Here is an 18,187-nt window from a genome sequence, read left to right on the forward strand (position 1 = left end):
CTTGTACACGACTGATAATTTCTGTCCGCTGCTCGAACATGCAAAGAAAACAGAGAATATAACAATAAATTCCTTGCGACGACTTCCAGATCCGCGGCTCCGACCTGCCAGGCGCAGTCCTTGACCAGCCATGGCTGCGACAACAGAAGTGATTGTCATCCCAGACTCGTCACCAGCCAGAATATGGGCGCCCTCCGTGTCGCCCTGTAGCCCGCAGCGATTATCCCCAGTGGCGTTTCAAGATCCATCGTCGCCGTCGTCACCGGCGAGATCTTTGGCAGGTCCCGCCTTCGGAAACACTGCGCAAAGAGAAAAGACCCCCCTGAGCGAAGAGATCGGAAGGGAGAACATACCCATCCTCTCACAATCGAGGGAACCGAAGATACAGACAGATGAGGCTGCGCGCAATGCAGATTCCCAGAGATCTGCTCAACGGACAAAGTCGGGAAAGGCCCGATCCAAGAAACCTGCCAAAGAAGGGGATAACAACAAAGTTCTAAACGGCAAGGTGGTGAAATCGACTACGGCGAGGTCAAAAGAGGTGAAAAATTCGCGGACGGATAAGGAAACTAGCGGGACTGGTGAAGGAGCCGGGCAGACGCAGGATTTGCACGATCAGGGCTTGAATTTGGAGGAGGCGATGACTAGGAGACGGGATTGGACGCCACCGAGGTCAACGACGCCGATTGAGATTGTGGATACGGAAGACGAAGGAGATGAGGTACAGCCAAAGGGGAGGGCTATTGGTGATCTCCTGTCGAACTATCGCTTTACGAATAATCGTGCCTTTCCAGAGGAGTCAGAGAATTTGCGGAGGAACGGACAGCCACCAACGAAGCGCCGTCGGATTGAGGTATGTCTTCCTGGGGATCATTCAAGAGCTGAATTGACGTTTTGCAGCTGGTTGATTATTACGTTGCCGATCCTAAGAATTTCAAGAAACCACCACCGAGACAAACAAGTGACAAGGCAGATCCGGTTAGTGTCGCCTCTTTGGGCAAATCTACTAGCTGGCTAAGTCAGAACAGAAGAACAAAACGAGAACCATTACTGGCCTTGTTACCGGTAGATATGCTGCTGCCGCTGAGGCTTCAAGACCCAGTATCGGCAAATTCTTTGATCTAGAAGAGAATCCAGTCAATGTGGCGGGGGATCGGCCGAAGAAGGCGAAAAAGCGCAAGACAGCATCCAAGAAGACCGAGCCTGAATACGTCATTTTGTCACCAGAAGCTGCGACGGAGTCTTTACGGGGACAAGATTTCTTGTTTGGAACATGTAGCCAGTTGGAATCTGGAGATTCTCCAACGTTCCTGAGAGAAACACAAAAGGCGTTGCTAGCTTCGGAGGCCGTGACGGTTGGGGAGACATTTCCCACTCGTCCTTCGAGTCTCACGTCGCGATTTACCGGCTCAAAGGGTCTATGGTCTGCGGCTGCCAGGGACGCTGATGGCTCGACGATGCAACCAGAGGTTCTCGATCTTACGGATTCGCCTGATCTATCATTGATCGGACAGAATACAACTGACGAGTCCCGGGATGAGCCCGAGTCACCGACAATAGTGCGGCAGAGGTCGTCAGCTCAGCCCGAGCCGGTCGAGGTTAGAGCCAGTGACTTAGGCAAGTCTCGTGACCCTGAGAAGCCGCCATCCTCTTCCAATCAGTCGACGCAGAGCAGGAAAACCACCAGCAAATCCTCAGCACCACCGCCCGAGATGCCTCGGTACAGCGGCTACACGAACGCGGAGCTTAGCAGGCTTATTGCATCATACCGGCTCAAGCCGATCAAGAGCCGGAAGAAAATGATCGAGGTGTTGGAGCAATGCTGGCGGAATCTTCATCCGGAAGCCGCGAGACCAGAAAGCTCGACTGCCTCGCAAAAGCTGGAACGAGGACAGCCGACAAAGGCACGCAGGCAGCCGAAAACGAAGAACAATTTGCAAGCCTCACAGCAAGGAACAGAACAGTCTCGAAACCCGGACCCAGAACCACCTACGAGGCCTATGCCCGAGGAGATTGAAGACTCGGAAGAGGAACTCATCCCGTCACCGACGCGTATGCAGCGACAACGCATGCAATCCCGTGGCGCAACACCGGCGGTGCCATTTTCCCTTCCGCTGACAAGAGCAACGACCACGACCCGCGGCACTCAACGAGGAAGGAAAGACGCGGATGACGATCATGAGCCATCCCTCCTTACGCAGATCACGAAGGCAATCCATGCGCAGCGGCCTCCAACCTCGAATTCGGATTCAGCCTCGTCCAGGCCACTGACTTGGCATGAAAAGATGCTTCTTTATGATCCAATCGTGTTAGAGGATCTGACGACGTGGCTGAACACCGAAGGGCTGGATATGATTAATGAAGATCGGCAGGTTGGAATCGCCGAGGTCAGGGAGTGGTGTGAGATGAAGGGGATATGCTGCTGTTCTAGGCGATAGTGGTTGATTTGGTTATGAGCATTCATGAGCGGCGGTGCCAGAGTGATGAAACTGCACATTAGTTTTAGGTTATTATCAAGCCGGCAGATTCGCAGCCTTGCAGGTAACTCCTACCTACCTAGAGTGTAGGTACCTCCGCGTACCACGCATTCCTATCTTTTGGGGCAAACTACAAACGAACGGATCGAGCTGCTGCGGTGCGAGGCACTTCAAGAGTATGGCAAGGTCATACACATGTCGGAATTGTAACTATGGATGTTGTAGACGTTGACAGGCGGGATTCGTACGTCTCAAGTCTCTCTCAGGGTCCAGGTTCCCGACCAGACGATCAGAGCAACACGGAAACTGTGCTGGGCTGAATGAAATAACTGGTAGCCCAACCCTAACCCTAAGTAGAATTCTGATGCATTGCGAATGCGGCCCTCGTTCCCGTTGTGACACTTTTACCAATTGCCGACAAGTTTGAGGCGGAGGCAATGTGCCGACGGCCACTGGAAGGATATGAGAAGGTGCTTGGACGTGATCATCCTGACACTTTCGCCAGCGTTGACAACCTGGGTGCCGTCCTTGAAAACCTAGGTGATTACGAGAGGGCAAATGGAATGTATCAACGGGCACTGGAGGGACGGAAGAAGGTCCTGGGCGCTACCATAGAGCCACCCTCGCCAGCGCTTACAGACTGAAGCACTGCCCGCTGCAGTCGCCGCCGGTACTTTTTCACCGTCACAAAGATCCTTCTTCGTCCGCAGATAATTTCTTCATGTCTTAGTCCAGAAATCCTTTCATCGTCAGCTAGGTCTTGATTCTGCCCGGTTTCGAAGCGATAAAGAACGGAAACATGAATCAAGACGGGAATCCTAACCCCACCATTAGGTATTATAAAACGATGAGGGAACTTTCGTCCGAAAGCCAATCAATCAATCGCAGCCATCTGGCATCCCTCTGAGGGAGTTGACTCTACATGGCAGATGCTTGACAATGGGCGTCAAAAGCTTAAATAGGGCAGCACAGCAGCCGTACAGTCCGTCGGCAAGGCCTTCAATCTCCCGTGTTGCCATTCGCTAGGGAGTGGAGGGACTCGAGGTACTACTTACTGTACGTGCTGCGTCCCGATAACTCCTCTCCTTATCACATTCTTGCTTGATGATCCCTAACCCTAACCCTCCCAAATCAATCGGCCCTCTCCACTCGTCCGAATTTCCGAGCCCAAGGCAACAAAAAGCGACCGTCTCATTTCAATATTATTAATACTGTCAAGTATTCATCCGAATCCCGAGTTTGCCGCCCTGGCACCATTGTGGACCTCCAAGATGCCGCCCACATCGTCCAGTTCCTCTTCTGCCTCGTCGACGGCATCGACAATCGGCATCATAAAAGGCACGGTCTCAAAGCCATGCTACTGTGACTGTGACGATTGTTTTTGCTGTGGTTTCTGCATTCCCTGTGTGATAATGTGACTGCTACGGAGTACAGTAGTACCTGGAAGCAGGATGGGGACAAAGAAATTCGGATCGACCAGCTAATGACAGTTGACAGTGCCTGCGGAACGGGAGCGATTCGGAGAGAAGATGTGAGTGGAACTGTGGATCACCATATAAGTGCAGTTGTACGGAGGACCGAGTCCCCTACATGTAGCGTTGGAGAATAGAAGACTTTAGAAGCTTGTCCAAGCGCAAATCAATCAACTTTATGTACTGCAATCCATAAGACGATCGATCAACATGTTAATTAACGTAAGGAAGTTTTCCCGGTTTCAATCAATTCGGAAACCCTTGGAGGCTTTGGACCCTCAATTGTGGAGATCTCCTCCGTCTTGTCTTGAACTTCTCAGTCTGATCACTCTGATGTCATGATCGCTATTTAACCGGAGCAAAGTCACGGCCAACCAGCAACCAGGCCAAGTACAGTATTACCGTGCTGCGATCATCCTCGGATTAAAACACTCAGCAGTCTAGAGATATCACACGAAATCCGTGAGTCCAATAAGTTATTTGGCAACCATGGCTCCCACCTCGACAAAACAGTGGGTTGTTCAAGGCAAAAATGGCTTCGAGGACCTCGCTTTCACCGAAGGCTCCGTTCCACAAGTGGGCGAGAATGAGGTCCTGGTGCATCTGCGCGGTGCGTCGCTGAACTACCGTGATTTGATCATTGCAAAGGTACTACATTAAACTCATCGGACTGCTCATACTTCTCTCTACGTCAAGGCTGGAGATGTTGACGGCAGAGAACAGGGCATGTACCCGTTTGCCGTTCGCTACCCCGTCATTGCTGGGTCGGATGGCGCCGGTGAGGTTGTCGCTGTCGGGTCCAAGGTGACTCGCTGGAAGCCGGGCGATCGAGTGGTCACCTTGTTCAACCAGGGCCACCTGTACGATCCCATTGATCTCGCGGCCGCCGGCACGGGTCTCGGCGGGGCTCTTGATGGCACTCTCAGACAGTATGGCGTGTTCAACGAGAATGGCCTTGTGCGCGCCCCGAGTAATCTCGACTTTGTCGAGTCGGCAACACTCACCTGTGCGGGCTTGACGGCCTGGAATGCGCTCTACGGGTTGAAGCCAGTGAAGCCTGGCCAGACGGTGCTGGTTCAGGGGACAGGCGGTGTCAGCGTTTTCGGACTCCAGGTACGATTTCCCCTTTCCCATTCCTCGGTTCAACGCCAGGGATGGGTACTGACTGACACGGCGCACAGTTCGCCAAAGCCGCCGGCGCTCGAGTCATTGCAACCACGTCCTCCGCTCAAAAGGCAGAGACCCTCAAGAAACTCGGCGCCGATCATGTCCTCAACTATAAGGAGGACCCGAACTGGGGTGAGACAGCTCGCAAGCTCACTCCGAACGGCGAAGGTGTCGACCACATCCTGGAGGTTGGTGGTCCAACGTCGATGGCGCAGAGTCTGAAGGCCATCAAGTTCGAAGGAGTGATCAGTATCATCGGCTTCGTTGGCGGGGCAAAGCCGAACCCCGATGCGAATCCGCAAATCCTGGATGCATTGAAGCACATCTGCACTCTCCGAGGAGTATACGTCGGCTCCAGGTCGCAGATGGAGGATATGGTCCGGGCGATTGAGGCGAACAACATCAAGCCCGTCGTCGACAAGCAGGTGTTTCCACTGGAGAAGACGCGCGAAGCCTACGAGTACATGTGGCAGCAGCGTCATTTTGGAAAGATTGGAATTGCGATCGACTAAATTCTGTGGATAGTGTCAAAGCCTTGTTGACAAGAAATGTAAATTGAAAGTACCAGCCAGTACAGAAGTGAACCCATATCCAATTCATTACCAAATCACAGCACCTTCTTTCCGTAGATGAGCCGGATCAGTATAGCCTAGTGAATGGCCCCGGACGAAGGGGATTTTGTTGCAGCTCGAGGAGACGATAAGAACTGGTCTTGGATGATATGGACTTGATTATGCGACGGAATGCGAATCGAGAGAGCTGTCAGTCAGGCCAACTTCATTGTTAGACATCAGATCAGTAATGCACAGCACAAGTACTCATACAAATCGTCGGGTATCATGAACAGAACAACTGTCGCGATCTTGGATATCAAAGACATTGTTAATCCACCAAACAACACAAAATGATAACACACCAAAGCAGGAAAATCATCATCGAACAGTCTATGTTTCGGTCCCGTCAATTCCTTCTTGATACCTTTAACATCAGCGTCGATAACAATACCACAAGATCCCGTCGATTTGTCGCCTACCGCATAATATTCTGCCATTCCACATACCCATCTTTACCGCTGATATTATCGCCAGAGTCCAGCAACGACCGCAGACATTCCTCCTGGTTGTCATCCATGGGCTCGTCCTCGTACGCCCATTCAGGCCACAACGGTGTGTGGTCCGGGCGAAGCGGGAGCGGCCGCTCGCGCTTCTCCAGGGAGCGGAGGTACATGAGTTGCTTTTTGTTGATGCCCGCGAAGTGCGAGGCATAGGGGACTTTGGGTAGGAGGTTCGAGTTATCTATCATTTCTGATCGTCCTTCACCAACGATTCGAACCTCTTCATTTCCGCCTTGAGCTTCATCAGCACGAGCATTGCTGGGCGCACCTTGCATCTCTTGGTCGTTGACCTGCTGCCAGGTGGTCGCGTGATCATGGCTGTCCTCGATCGAAACGACGGCGCCCTCGTTCGCCGCACCGCGAGTTCGCTGGTCGGTTTGCGATACCTCGCTGGTGCCGTTCGCTTCCTTCTCCATGCGAGCTTTAAGGCGAGTTCGCGGACCCTCGCGGCGCATGGTGGTCCGCGGCGGACCGGTCAGTCGGACTTTCTTCGCCGGAACGGGGTCGTCACTGTCGGAAGTAGAGGTAGCTGTTCATTGATTAGCCTCTTAATCTTCCCGAAACGAAATGGGGCGATTGAACCAACTTTTTCTCTTGCGAGAGGCTTCAGAACCATTCATATCGCGCGGGCCGCTGCTGTCGGAGGACACGGTCTCGCTATCATTCGGCAGCAATGGAAGCCCGCGGATGATCCGTTTCAGGTTCTCCAGCGCGCGTTGCATCGGCCGCGGCCCGTAGCCCGTGATGCCGGAAAATGGGCTGTTGCTGGTAAAGTCAAGCGGCCCTCCCGCCTGCTGGCTCCCGAGCTTGCGGATCGTCTCGTTGGCTTCCTCGAGTTTCTTCTCCAGGATCACAGTGTACATGGCCGGGATTTGCTTCCCCGTCCAGGGGTCGTTATATCGGCAGCGTTTTTGGTGGGTAACACACTCACGGCAGCGGGGAACTCGCTGGTCACAGCTCCGTTTGGCTTTCTAGGACAAGGAAGTCAGCAGTTGGTTTCTCACAAGAAGAGAGGGTGGGGACGGGCATTCTGCATAGTTTGACTGTTGCGTGTGAACAGACGCAAATCAACACACAACAAAGGAAGAGCGGAAAGAGGTCTTACCTGGCACCATCTGCACGCCGGCGGCCGGTAGCGGTTCTCATCCTTTGTGCCAAGGATGCTATCGGGGAAATTGATGATGCGTTGCTGACGCCGCTGCCGGTTCTCCTCCTCGTCGAGGTCCGGGTCATCTGTGGCAGAATCGTCGCCGGTCTCGTAGTTGAAGTCGTCCGGGCGTGCCGTGGATTTGGCCTTTTTTGCGCGACGAGCGTCGCCCTTGCGCTCAGCCTGCTGCAACAGTTCCCGCAGAGCCTTGTCCTCGCGAAGCTCCCTGTCGAGGTCATTGATTTGGGTCTTGAGCAACACAGCGAGACTTTCCCTATGAGATATCTCCCTCTCAGTCTCTGCAATCTTTTCCCTCTCCTCATTCTGTATCTCATACATGACCTTTTCTCTCTCCAATTTCTCGAGGTTGGTCTGCAATTTCTTGAGTCCGCGTTTCAGCTTGGCTTTCTCCGATTCGATTTTATTCAATTGTTTATTCAAAGAACTGCGTTCGCTCCGGATCGCTTTCCGTTTCTCTGTCGTCAGTGGAGCCTTTCCCTGGGAGGTGGATATTTGCTCATCTGGCTCTGCTGGGGCGTCGTCGTCTTCCCCCATCTTTGCATCTCCTTCCGGCGCCGCGGGCGGGGGAATGGCGATCGCATTCTCAAGCCACCTAGTCTCTTGAATCAAACGGTCGAAATCGTTCCAACCTTGCTGGAGGTTGTCGACATCCATGAAATCGCTATCTTGCCCCTGCATTGTTTTGGTGAATAGTCGTAGTCGCAATACAGCGGTAAAACGTGTTGCCGATCAATGTTCGAATCTCGCAAATCCTTCTTCTGTCGATTGATTGATTGACTGCCTTGCGTTTCTCTTCCTTTTTGGATTCTCGTGTTCGCTGGACTGATTCGGAGCATCCCGAGGTCAGGGATCGGGAGGCCGCCATTTTATGGCTTGATGATGTCGGATTGTTTTCATCCGGCGTTGCGGTATACTTTTCCCCGGCTGCATCGGTTCTTTCTCGACAAGGGCATTCGTCAATACAAGCCCAGTGTGGTGGTCCCTTTGTGTGCGGTAAAGGGCCTTTGTCAATGTTCTCCTTCCTTCGAGAAACCTTGGTAGAATGCCATTGATCTGAGTACCATCAAAGCCATTGTGCCTTCAGCGTCATTGTTGACCAAAAAAGAAAAAAAGCGAGGACCGGAACCAAACGAGGCGCAGCTCTGAAAGCATACCAACAAGACCCCATTGTCTCTTTGGCTCGTGCTTTGGTTTGCGGCTTGAAGCGCAAGACTGAGTCCTTGTCCATTGTTAGTCAGAAAGAAAAATCCTGCTGTATTGTAAAGCTTTTGCATGGAAGAATGGACAGACGAAAATGTCTTTGGAAGAGAGGAAACAATGGAATTTTGTTTTCTTCAGACAAATGGCTGTGCTGATGCCCATAGATATTGGTGCTGTAGATCCAAGATGCTGTCTTGCTTTCAACTCCAAAAACGCCCCTGTCCCTCCATGACCAGATCCTTGATGGTTGTCCAGGACACAAAAAAAAAGATTGAATGATTGTAAATGATCCAGACAAACAGTCATTGATCATCCAACATGAGTCCATGCACCGTAACAAATGCCTGACAAACATAGGCGGATATCCCAACACAAACCATACAGTGTCGGACTCCCGACATATACGCTGCTGAAAAAAAAAAAAAAAAAAAAAAAGAAAAACAAAAAGAAAATCACCGAAAATTTTTCCCGTTCTGCGCCACCGTCTCGAAGTGTATCCGATGCCTGTACCGCAGCTGCCCGCCGTATTCGATCCACGGCGTCAGGTTCTTGCACTGGCTGACGTCAAAGTACTCGAGGTGTTGGCAGCCATCGGCGACGGCTTCGACGCCAACGCCCGTGACCCGCACGCAGCCGCGCACCGACAGGTGCCGCAGGGACACGAGATGGAGTCCAATGCTCTGCAGGGACGGGTCCGAGATTGCGGAACCACAGAAGGACATGTTCAGTTTGGTCAGCTTGGGCAATTGCAGCGCGAGAACCTCGGTGGCGGTATCCGAGAGGGCGCAGCAAAAAGACTGAAAGTTTGGAGTGGTCAGAGGATGGACTCGAAGAAAAGGAGGAGGGGGAGATACTCACGAGATCCAGCTCCTGCAGCTGCTTTGCCGCATTAGTCAAACAGATAATGGCATGGTCGGTTAGATAGGTGCAATCTGCGAGGCACAGCTTCCGGAGCCGTGTAAACTGGGCATTGCCCCAATACTGGAATCCCTGGTCGGTGATGGTAGTGCAGCGCGTCAGGTCAACCTGCTCGATGCGCGGCGCTGCGTGCGACGCAATGTGATGCATGGAGCGGTCTGTAACGTGCTTGCAGTACGACAGCGTCAGCTTCTTCAGCTGCGGACACCCGTAGACTGCGCCTGCGGGGGTCACCAATGTGGGCTTGATCACGCTGTTGCGCGCGCCGTTGTGTTGTGCCAGCGTCGATGCCGGCACCACCCACCCCAGGAGTCGCGCCAGCAGCGTGTCGCTGACTTTGCGGCAGTTGCTCAAATCAACTTCCTGGAGGCCTGTCGCCTTGCTGGCCATGTCCAGAATCGCCCCCGCGGTCACGTCCCACACGCTCTTCATTTTCCATGCCTTGACGTTGGCGCCGCACGCCTCCACCAGCGCGCCGAACCCATCGTCCGTGATGTGGAAGCAGTTATTGATGTCGACGTACCGTGGGCGGTCCCGCACAAACGGGCAGATAATGTTTCGCACCACGTCGTCCGTGATCTTGCGGTTATAGATGCTGAGATCGAGGTACTCGACAAGTGACGGCTCGTTCGTCAACAGATCCGACCAGTGCTTTGAGACGGCTCGCAAGCGCAGCAGATGGTGCAGCTCCAGATATTGGAATATCCGAATGAGCACATTGTCTGGGAAGATGCCCCGGTTGTCCGGCTTGGGGTGAGGAAGCAGACCATCTTCCGACGGCCGCGGAAATGGAGACGCAAACGTGGTCGTGATGGACGGCGTGACGCCCTGGAAGGAGCTCCCGGGCCGAGGCTCAACCGGCGTTGTCTGGCGAGGGTCATCCCCGTTGGTCGTCTCGCTGGGCGGGATGACGCCAACCGAGCCGCGACGGGATTTCAGCCTGACATTGTCCAGGGCTACATTCAAAAAGGGATCTGGATCCGAGGGCCTCAGCACTGGCGGTTCATTCGTTCCAGGGCTTTGCGAGCTGTCCAGCTCGGTTTCCGTCAGAGTGACCAACGGCATTGACTTGCGTCGGAAATTCCGAACCATCAGCCTATCATCGACCGTCAGGCGGTCTGAGCTCGGCGGCGCGGCATCGGCGTCGGTCATGAGAACGTCGTTGTCCGTCGCCGACTCCAGACGACGCTTGGCCGTATCCTGCACCTGTGCGCGGATATTTTCCGGGCATTTTTCGAAGAATTCGTCAATCACATCGCCGTCGAGCATTAGACACTCGACTGCGGTGACGGAGCGGACCGTGGCTGTACGGCGTGGAGTCAGAGACAGACTCACAATCTCTCCGAAATACTGCCCCGGGCCTAGCCGAGCCTTCACCTTCAATCCTCGGCCTGCCTGGTCGTCGAACCATCTTTGCGGCGGCGAGGCGCCATGGCTCTCGTTGAGCACCTCGACCTCTCCGCGCACTATGAAGTAAATTTCCCGACCGATAGTGTCTTGACGGATGATGTCCGTAAATGGCGGGTACGAGAGCGGCTGCAGCTTCAGGCCGAGAAAATGCAGCAAGTCCGGGGGCAGCCCCGAGAACAGGGGCATCTCTTTGAGTAACGAGCGCACGTTCACCATGCCGTTGGCCAGCGCGCTGGATGGTGTGATCTCCGCCACACCGGGGCTGGGAGACTTGCGTCTCTTGTTCATCAGCCTCAGGTCATTTTCGTCGTCCGGGGAGAGTTCGCCGGTGCCGTGGTCATGTCCCCGTTTGGAGCCCCTCCGGTGCATGCCCGGAGCTTGCGGAGCCGATTCGCGGCTACTTTGTTTCTTTTTCTCTAGAATCATCAAGCGCTCCAGGGCCTCCTCCCGGATGGCGCGCTCCACCTCGGGAAATTGGGGCAGGATTTTACAAAAATCCTCCTTGGTAAGAACAACCAGCAGACAGCGGGTGCGCGCGATGATGGTGGCAGTACGCGGGCGGTCCATGAGGACACCGATCTCGCCGAAGAAGGCGCCGGGTTTAAGCTCGGCATGGACGCTCTCGCCGTCGCGGGAGGTCACCGCGACGGCGCCGCGAACGAGCCAGTACATGGCCTTGGCCTCGTCACCTTCGGTGAGGATGTAGTCATTGGGGTTGTGTAGCTGCGGGCGCAGATGCAGTCCGATTTCGTAGAGGAAGGACTCGGGGGTGGACTGGAACAGTGGAAAAGAGCGAATGCGGTCGAGCAGGTCCAGGGGCATGCCCTGGATCTGCGACGCGGTTAGGGGCGACGGCCGCGCGGGGAGGTTGGGATTAGTGGCCGAGTTGAAGGAGTGGATGACCGAGACTGTTTCGGGCATCGGCGCGGCCGCCCTGCTGGCGCCGCTGCTGGATCGGCGATGTCGCCTCATGTGTGCGCAGCTGTGTCGCCGGAGAAATGTCGCAGAAGCAGCGTGGCCGGGACCTCAAGAGCAAGACATGATGGGCCCTCGGAATGAAGCATCGACGAGGGCGAAGGCCGCGGTGGGTGTCTGGCGCGAGAAATGCGAGTCCGCGAGCAGAGTCTTCTGTCTGCAATCAAGCTGATGTTAGCGAGATCATGCCCTGGAAGCAGACAATATGGCTATACGAACCGCAGGAGCAGTTTGGTGGAAAATCGCTGGGCAAGACGAAGCGATGCCGTCTTACTTAGACTTAGCGGAGGCGGCGATCATCGCGAAGCGGGGGAGCACTAAGGATCCAGAAGAATCGCACTCAATTCATCAAAGAACCAGGGTCAATCGCCGGAATTGTTAATCCTTAATACTTGAACAAGATCGAAATTCATCAGCGGTGGTCATGACGGGAGTTTCAAGCCAGGAGATGCGGTATTCTATCACACCTCGCTGCGATAGGAGCACGTGAGCCCAGGCGAACCATCAGTTCTCAACTTAAAGACGCGAGGACCACCAGGCAGTCCGTTCTCAGAGCGCGATGAGCAAGCCAAGGCTTTCTAGAAGCATTCTACTTTGGACCAAGGGGCGATCAGGACGCGTTGTCAGGGCATTGGGGGCCGAATACGGCTTGACGTGCTAAGAGGGACACAGAACGGTTCGCTAAGGGTGGGAGCTCAAAGCTGAACGGTAGGCCTAGTACATGTAGGTCTAATAATAGTAGCCTAATATGTAGAGTATGAAGTAGGTGGAATTGACGGATGCGAACAATGGTATCGCACTCGTAGGCTAATGCTTGTTATCCATCGTCTGTCACAATGCAAGGCAGAGATGCAGAGATGGAGACTGTCTGCCGATTTTTGACACGCCGGCGCACCGAGGGCCTAAAACGAAACCTGGCAGCCTGGCGGATTGTTCAATCGTAGGCAGTGGCGGACAACGGCTGACATGCGGACTGCATGACCGTGTCGACCATCGCCCACCGGATGGAGACGTTCAGATGGGCTGAGGACAGGCCCATTCTCGCAAGCGGCTGTGCTCAGTGGGATGGTTGAGGACTCGTCAATGGTCAATGCCATGGTGAAATCACAGTGCATCCGACGATTCAGAAGACCGCCTTGTTCCCAGAATCCATTTCACATATGCAGGGCGATTCCCCTTGAGAGATTCCAGGGCATCCTGCATTAGCCCGTACGCCAGACTCAGCTTCAATCCCAGACGAGTCGTTCGTGCGGCGGCGTAGATATCATGGCGCGCTGCGATTCGATCACCATCAGCTTGTATCCCATCCTAGTGTCCAAGCCAACGTACCCAGAAGACTGTAGATGCCCGAAAAAGACAAGCCCGCGATGACGGTCGACATGAAATCTCGGCGATCGCGGCGCGCGCAGTCGACGGTCTCTTCGAACAGGCAGAACGCCATTGCGCCGGCACCCAGCTTGGTTCCCATGCGTAGGCCCTCGAAGACACCACCCACGATTGCCTTGTAGTTCTTGGTCTTGTGGTACTGGAACCACCCGGTAGACGAGGTCGGAAACCTATGCGCGTTCTCTGCGCGGAACTGGTATGCGGCCTTTTTCGAGCCATGGGACGCGCCGACGACCATGCCGACGGAGAAGGCGCTGCAGGTGGTGTAGTAGAGTCTCGTTTGAATTGGCATACCGAGTCGTGGGGGACTGTCGGAGTCGAACAGCTTGTACCAGCGCAGCACCTTGAGGAGGCCGGGCTCCTCGGACCAGGTGCGGTCTGAGTCCGACATCCTCGTAAGGCGATTGGTGAGTGAAATTCAAGGTTGTGTCGAGCCGGAGGTGTGGTTGATTGATCAGTCTTTTCGGTCCGACGTAGAAACCAAGACCGAAATCTCTCACCTCATCCTCAAAACACAGTCCGCAAAATGGTGAGAATCTCCAATACTACAAACAGAAAATAATCTAACAAACTCAGCAGTCAAAACCAGACCCGCTCAGCTGGACTCTACGGTTCAAAAAGCACAAAACAACCGTGCTGTTGATGCTCCCCGCGGAGGAATCGATCGATTCAACCAAGGAGAAGCTCTTGCACGCCCTGAAATCCCGCGACACCAAGGAAATCAATGGCGACCCCGTCCCCGATGATCCTGCCGACATCGAGCTCGGCGTACCCATCGATCCTAACGAGCCGAACAAGGGCTGGACGCTGCTCGACCCGGATGACCACACCGAGGAGGTCAACGGCAGCACCAAGAAATCAACGGCCCGGTCCAAAGCGGCCATGAAGCCTAGCCTGCAGTCAGTGAACATCCGAAATAACCAGGCCATTGCTTTTCGATTTCGTCGGCGTCCGGAAGAGCAGGACGACCGCGACGATCTCGAGCGGCAAATCGATGATCCGGGCTGGGACGTCGTGCTGCCGTCTCTGGACGATGAGGAGTGATCATTACGAGGCATGAACGATCTAGATTTGGGGGATCTCTTTCATTTCATGGTGTCTGGCGTTGGAGGCTGGTCTCGATATTGACCTACATTTGATGTCCGTTGTGACAGCTCGTCTGAGTCTCTTGGCGGCATGATAGATGGATAAATCCTGGACACTGCACAGTATTCTCCCTGACCGAAAGGCTCATAGCCCCATTGTACTCTACGAATTAATGACGGAGCCGTATGCGAGGATGGACCTCGAGAAGCAAAGATAACCAGATACATAACCTCATTTAGGATAACATGGGGACCGCTTCAACAAATTAACTTCAAGTTAATAGGTTAACTACGAGTTATTTTTAGATGCGTGGTGTTAACCTAGTGTGGCCGTGGCAATAAGGTCTGCCAATGCTAGTAGAACGCACACCCCCACAATAATTATATGCACACGCACCATTTCCGGTTGCTAGAGCAACCAACAACAGTCAACACGGACGCTGTCATGAAGATCCACTTCAACAGAGCCCCTGAAGCTCCTGATACTCCTGATGAACGACGTGTATTCTGTATTCTATCCCCTGAGTATTTATTCCCCCTTTGCCCCGACGATTGCTACGGTGAATCAATCAAGCTGAGAGGCCTCCGCTTGTTTACTCGAGCCTCTGCTCGACCAACTCCAATTCGCAAGCCGCGCAGAAGAGACGATGGCTAGCTCCTCCAGCGCCTCGTCAATCTCTGTCACTGTCCGCGTGCGGCCTTTCACGATCCAGGAGGCGGCGCAGCTGTCAAAATGTGACGATACTCCGTTGTTTCTCGGGGACGGCTCTCTGGCCGGAGCACCCACGCCCAAGCTGTCCCAGAAAGGCATCCGATCCATCATCAAAGTGGTTGACGACAAGTGTCTGTGAGTAATGGAGCACTCTGGCGTCTCAGTGGTGGATGACTTGCTGATCAACTAGGATATTTGATCCGCCTGAAGATAATCCAGTGCAGAAGTTCTCCCGAAGCGTCGTACCACAACACAAGCGCGTCAAAGATCAGACGTTCGCATTCGACCGCATTTTCGACCAAAACACCACGCAGGAAGAGGTCTACGAGGCTACCACCCGGAATCTCCTGGACAGCGTGCTGGACGGGTACAACGCGACCGTCTTCGCCTACGGTGCAACAGGATGCGGCAAGACGCATACAATCACTGGCACCCCCCAACAGCCCGGGATCATCTTCCTCACCATGCAGGAGCTTTTCGAGCGCATTGAAGAACGCAAGAATGAGAAAGTGACGGAGGTGTCATTATCGTATCTGGAGATCTACAACGAAACCATCCGCGATCTGCTTGTTCCCGGAGGCAGCAAGGCCGGCCTGACACTCCGCGAAGACGCGAATCAGTCAGTGTCTGTAGCAGGGCTGTCCAGCCATCAGCCCAAGAATGTGCAGGAAGTTATGGACCTGATCATGCGCGGGAACGAGTGCCGCACCATGTCCCCCACGGATGCCAACGCCACGTCTTCCCGGTCACACGCCGTCCTGCAAATCAATGTTGCCCAAAAGGATCGCAATGCGGACATCAACGAGCCGCTCACAATGGCGACCCTGAGCATCATCGATCTAGCGGGCAGCGAAAGAGCTAGCGCAACCAAGAACCGCGGCGAGAGGCTGCAGGAAGGAGCCAACATCAACAAATCCCTGCTGGCACTGGGCAGCTGCATCAACGCGCTGTGCGATCCGCGGCGGAGGAACCATGTGCCATACCGAAACTCAAAGCTCACGCGGCTGCTCAAGTTCTCCCTCGGCGGCAACTGCAAGACGGTGATGATTGTGTGCATCAGCCCGTCGAGCCAGCACTATGACGAGACGCAGAACACCCTCCGGTACGCAAACCGCGCCAAGAATATCCAGACCAAGGTGACGCGGAACGTGTACAACGTGAACCGCCACGTGAAGGACTACTTGGTGAAGATTGAGGAGCAAATGAACTTAATCAACGAGCTCCGGGCACAGCAGCGCGAGGCTGAGTCTGCAGCGTTTGCCAAATTCCGAAAGCAGAATGAGAAGAAGGAGGCTGTGATCCGCGAGAGCGTGAACCGAATCCGCAATGCATACGAGCATTCGGCGGCGGAAAGACAGGAAAAGCTGAACAGCATGCTGAAGCTCCGCCAGGTCTGTCGGCGGATCAGCGTTCTGTCGTCGTGGATTGCAGCGTTTGACAGCGTCTGCGAGTCGTGCGGAGGAGATGCTCCGATGGCTAACCTGCAGGCCGTTCGCAAGACCGCTCAGGGGATCCTCTTCGAGCTGGAGAATACGAGACACCACTTTAACCAGCGCATCGCCAAGAACAATTGGGACCGGCCGATCAACACGGCCTTGGAACATGGCATCCAGCAGCTACGCGAATTCGAGACCAGCGACAACAGCGATATCTCTAATCTGACGCGGGAGGCGGAGCTGCTCAAGTCCAAGGCCGACCGAGAGATGCTGTCAGCCGTTGCTGAGCAGGAAAAGGCCGGCGACGTGGCCACGGTTCAGACTCTTCTGCAGGCTCACTTTGCCACCATCTCAGCCATTGAGAGCATGATGCAGCTGTCCGAGGCGGAGGCCATCGAAACGGGACGCAAGATGCTTCTCAAGATGCTCGAAACCTGCACGGGTGTGACAAGCAACGTGGTGAAGCCGGACGGGAAACAGCCGACAGTCGACGTCCCCATCCAGCCGTTGGTGCGCCGGCGAAAATCCAGTCTGGCGGCTTTGACGCCCAAAAAAACAATGACACCGGTGCCTGGGCTCCCTCAGTCGACAGTAACATCGCCGACCAAGAACACTCCGCGACGGCGGAAGCTGGGGCTAGCCAAAAAGGGAGTAACATTCACACCGAAGAAGGCGCCAACCAAGACAGTCAAACGAGCGGTTCGGTGGAAGGACGACGAGCAGGAAGGGTCCCTGGCAGAGTACGAGAAGACACCCCAGAAGGGAACACCCCAAAAGAAGGAAACACCGCAAAAGACGGACAAATGCAGCGAAGACATATCGTCGGCCGAGCCGCCCCTGCCTCGAATGTCTCCAATGCCTCGGGGCATTCCTGTGCGCAGCAAGAACGTGGACTCTCCGCGGTCGTCTTCACCTCTCCCGCCGGCACCCGAGCTACACATCCCAAAGCAAAACAGCCGCTTCCAAGCCGGATTCCTCGCAAAGCGCCCGTCAGGATCGCCAGTGCCGGCGCCTCCGACGCTGACCAACCTGTCATCAGACGAGTCGTCTCCGCTCCGCAGCATCGAAAACAGCAGCTTTCTCAACCGACCCCTGAGCGCGAAAGGGTCGCGGATTGCCGTGCGCACTTCAAGCGGCAGCAGCTTGGGCAGCAGTCCCGGCTCGGACGGGGAAAGGAACTGGAAGTCGCAGGAAAAGGATGCGATGCAGATCAGCGCTGCGATGCGGCGGATCTCCAGCGGACATTACGGCAGCGGGGTCTCGGGCCTGCCAGTAAGCCGGATGCAGCGGCGGCGCAGCCCAACGGCGACGTCGCTGGGCAGCCCGCCGACGGAGAGTGGCATGTTCTCAGCGTCGGAGGCGCGACGGATGGTCAAGAGCGAGAAGAGTCACCACGAGACGAATGTGCTCGGGCCGCGGGCGCTGTCGGTGACGAAGACGCGGCGAGTCTCGTCGTTGTCGGATGTCCGGCCACGGGAGGTCAGCGTGGGCCGGGATTTAAGACTGAACGCTTCGATGCGTTACTAATCCTTGTGCTTGTGTATTGTACTATTCTGTTGTTGGTGGTTGGCGTTGGTTGGGAACGGATAGGGATTCTGGCAGATTGTATTATACTTTGGTTCGTACCATTGCCATGACGCATTTTCCTTGCTCCATCAACAAGGGCT

The 18,187-nt window shown here is 54.7% G+C and overlaps 7 protein-coding genes across 7 annotated transcripts; 4 read left to right on the top strand and 3 right to left on the bottom strand.

Annotated features, from left to right (window-relative positions):
- Nucleotides 1-130: 130 nt before the first annotated feature.
- VTN31DRAFT_409 (uncharacterized protein) lies at nt 131-2,438 on the top strand (the record flags this gene model as incomplete). The annotated part of the gene is made up of 3 exons (XM_069404439.1): nt 131-853; nt 901-978; nt 1,029-2,438. 3 exons carry the CDS (start codon nt 131-133, stop codon nt 2,436-2,438), a joined length of 2,211 nt encoding a protein of 736 aa, XP_069263265.1.
- Nucleotides 2,439-4,438: 2,000 nt separating this feature from the next.
- Nucleotides 4,439-5,628, top strand: VTN31DRAFT_410 (uncharacterized protein; the record flags this gene model as incomplete). Its single annotated transcript, XM_069404451.1, has 3 exons — nt 4,439-4,597; nt 4,673-5,062; nt 5,131-5,628. The coding sequence occupies 3 exons, from the start codon at nt 4,439-4,441 to the stop codon at nt 5,626-5,628; spliced, it is 1,047 nt and encodes a 348-aa protein (XP_069263266.1).
- A 517-nt stretch (nt 5,629-6,145) lies between these two features.
- VTN31DRAFT_411 (uncharacterized protein) lies at nt 6,146-8,076 on the bottom strand (the record flags this gene model as incomplete). The annotated part of the gene is made up of 3 exons (XM_069404462.1): nt 6,146-6,759; nt 6,817-7,201; nt 7,336-8,076. The coding sequence occupies 3 exons, from the start codon at nt 8,074-8,076 to the stop codon at nt 6,146-6,148; spliced, it is 1,740 nt and encodes a 579-aa protein (XP_069263267.1).
- Nucleotides 8,077-9,050: 974 nt separating this feature from the next.
- Nucleotides 9,051-11,898, bottom strand: VTN31DRAFT_412 (uncharacterized protein; the record flags this gene model as incomplete). Its single annotated transcript, XM_069404473.1, has 2 exons — nt 9,051-9,395; nt 9,457-11,898. The coding sequence occupies 2 exons, from the start codon at nt 11,896-11,898 to the stop codon at nt 9,051-9,053; spliced, it is 2,787 nt and encodes a 928-aa protein (XP_069263268.1).
- A 1,107-nt stretch (nt 11,899-13,005) lies between these two features.
- VTN31DRAFT_413 (uncharacterized protein) lies at nt 13,006-13,678 on the bottom strand (the record flags this gene model as incomplete). Its single annotated transcript, XM_069404484.1, has 2 exons — nt 13,006-13,175; nt 13,231-13,678. The coding sequence occupies 2 exons, from the start codon at nt 13,676-13,678 to the stop codon at nt 13,006-13,008; spliced, it is 618 nt and encodes a 205-aa protein (XP_069263269.1).
- A 135-nt stretch (nt 13,679-13,813) lies between these two features.
- VTN31DRAFT_414 (uncharacterized protein) lies at nt 13,814-14,331 on the top strand (the record flags this gene model as incomplete). The annotated part of the gene is made up of 2 exons (XM_069404495.1): nt 13,814-13,816; nt 13,867-14,331. The coding sequence occupies 2 exons, from the start codon at nt 13,814-13,816 to the stop codon at nt 14,329-14,331; spliced, it is 468 nt and encodes a 155-aa protein (XP_069263270.1).
- A 688-nt stretch (nt 14,332-15,019) lies between these two features.
- On the top strand, nt 15,020-18,047 carry VTN31DRAFT_415 (uncharacterized protein; the record flags this gene model as incomplete). Its single annotated transcript, XM_069404506.1, has 2 exons — nt 15,020-15,219; nt 15,275-18,047. 2 exons carry the CDS (start codon nt 15,020-15,022, stop codon nt 18,045-18,047), a joined length of 2,973 nt encoding a protein of 990 aa, XP_069263271.1.
- Between the last annotated feature and the right edge of the window lie 140 nt (nt 18,048-18,187).

The sequence above is a fragment of the Thermomyces dupontii genome (genome assembly GCF_041956625.1).
Source record: "Thermomyces dupontii strain NRRL 2155 unplaced genomic scaffold VTN31scaffold_1, whole genome shotgun sequence".
NCBI classification, from domain to species: Eukaryota; Fungi; Ascomycota; class Eurotiomycetes; order Eurotiales; family Trichocomaceae; genus Thermomyces; species Thermomyces dupontii.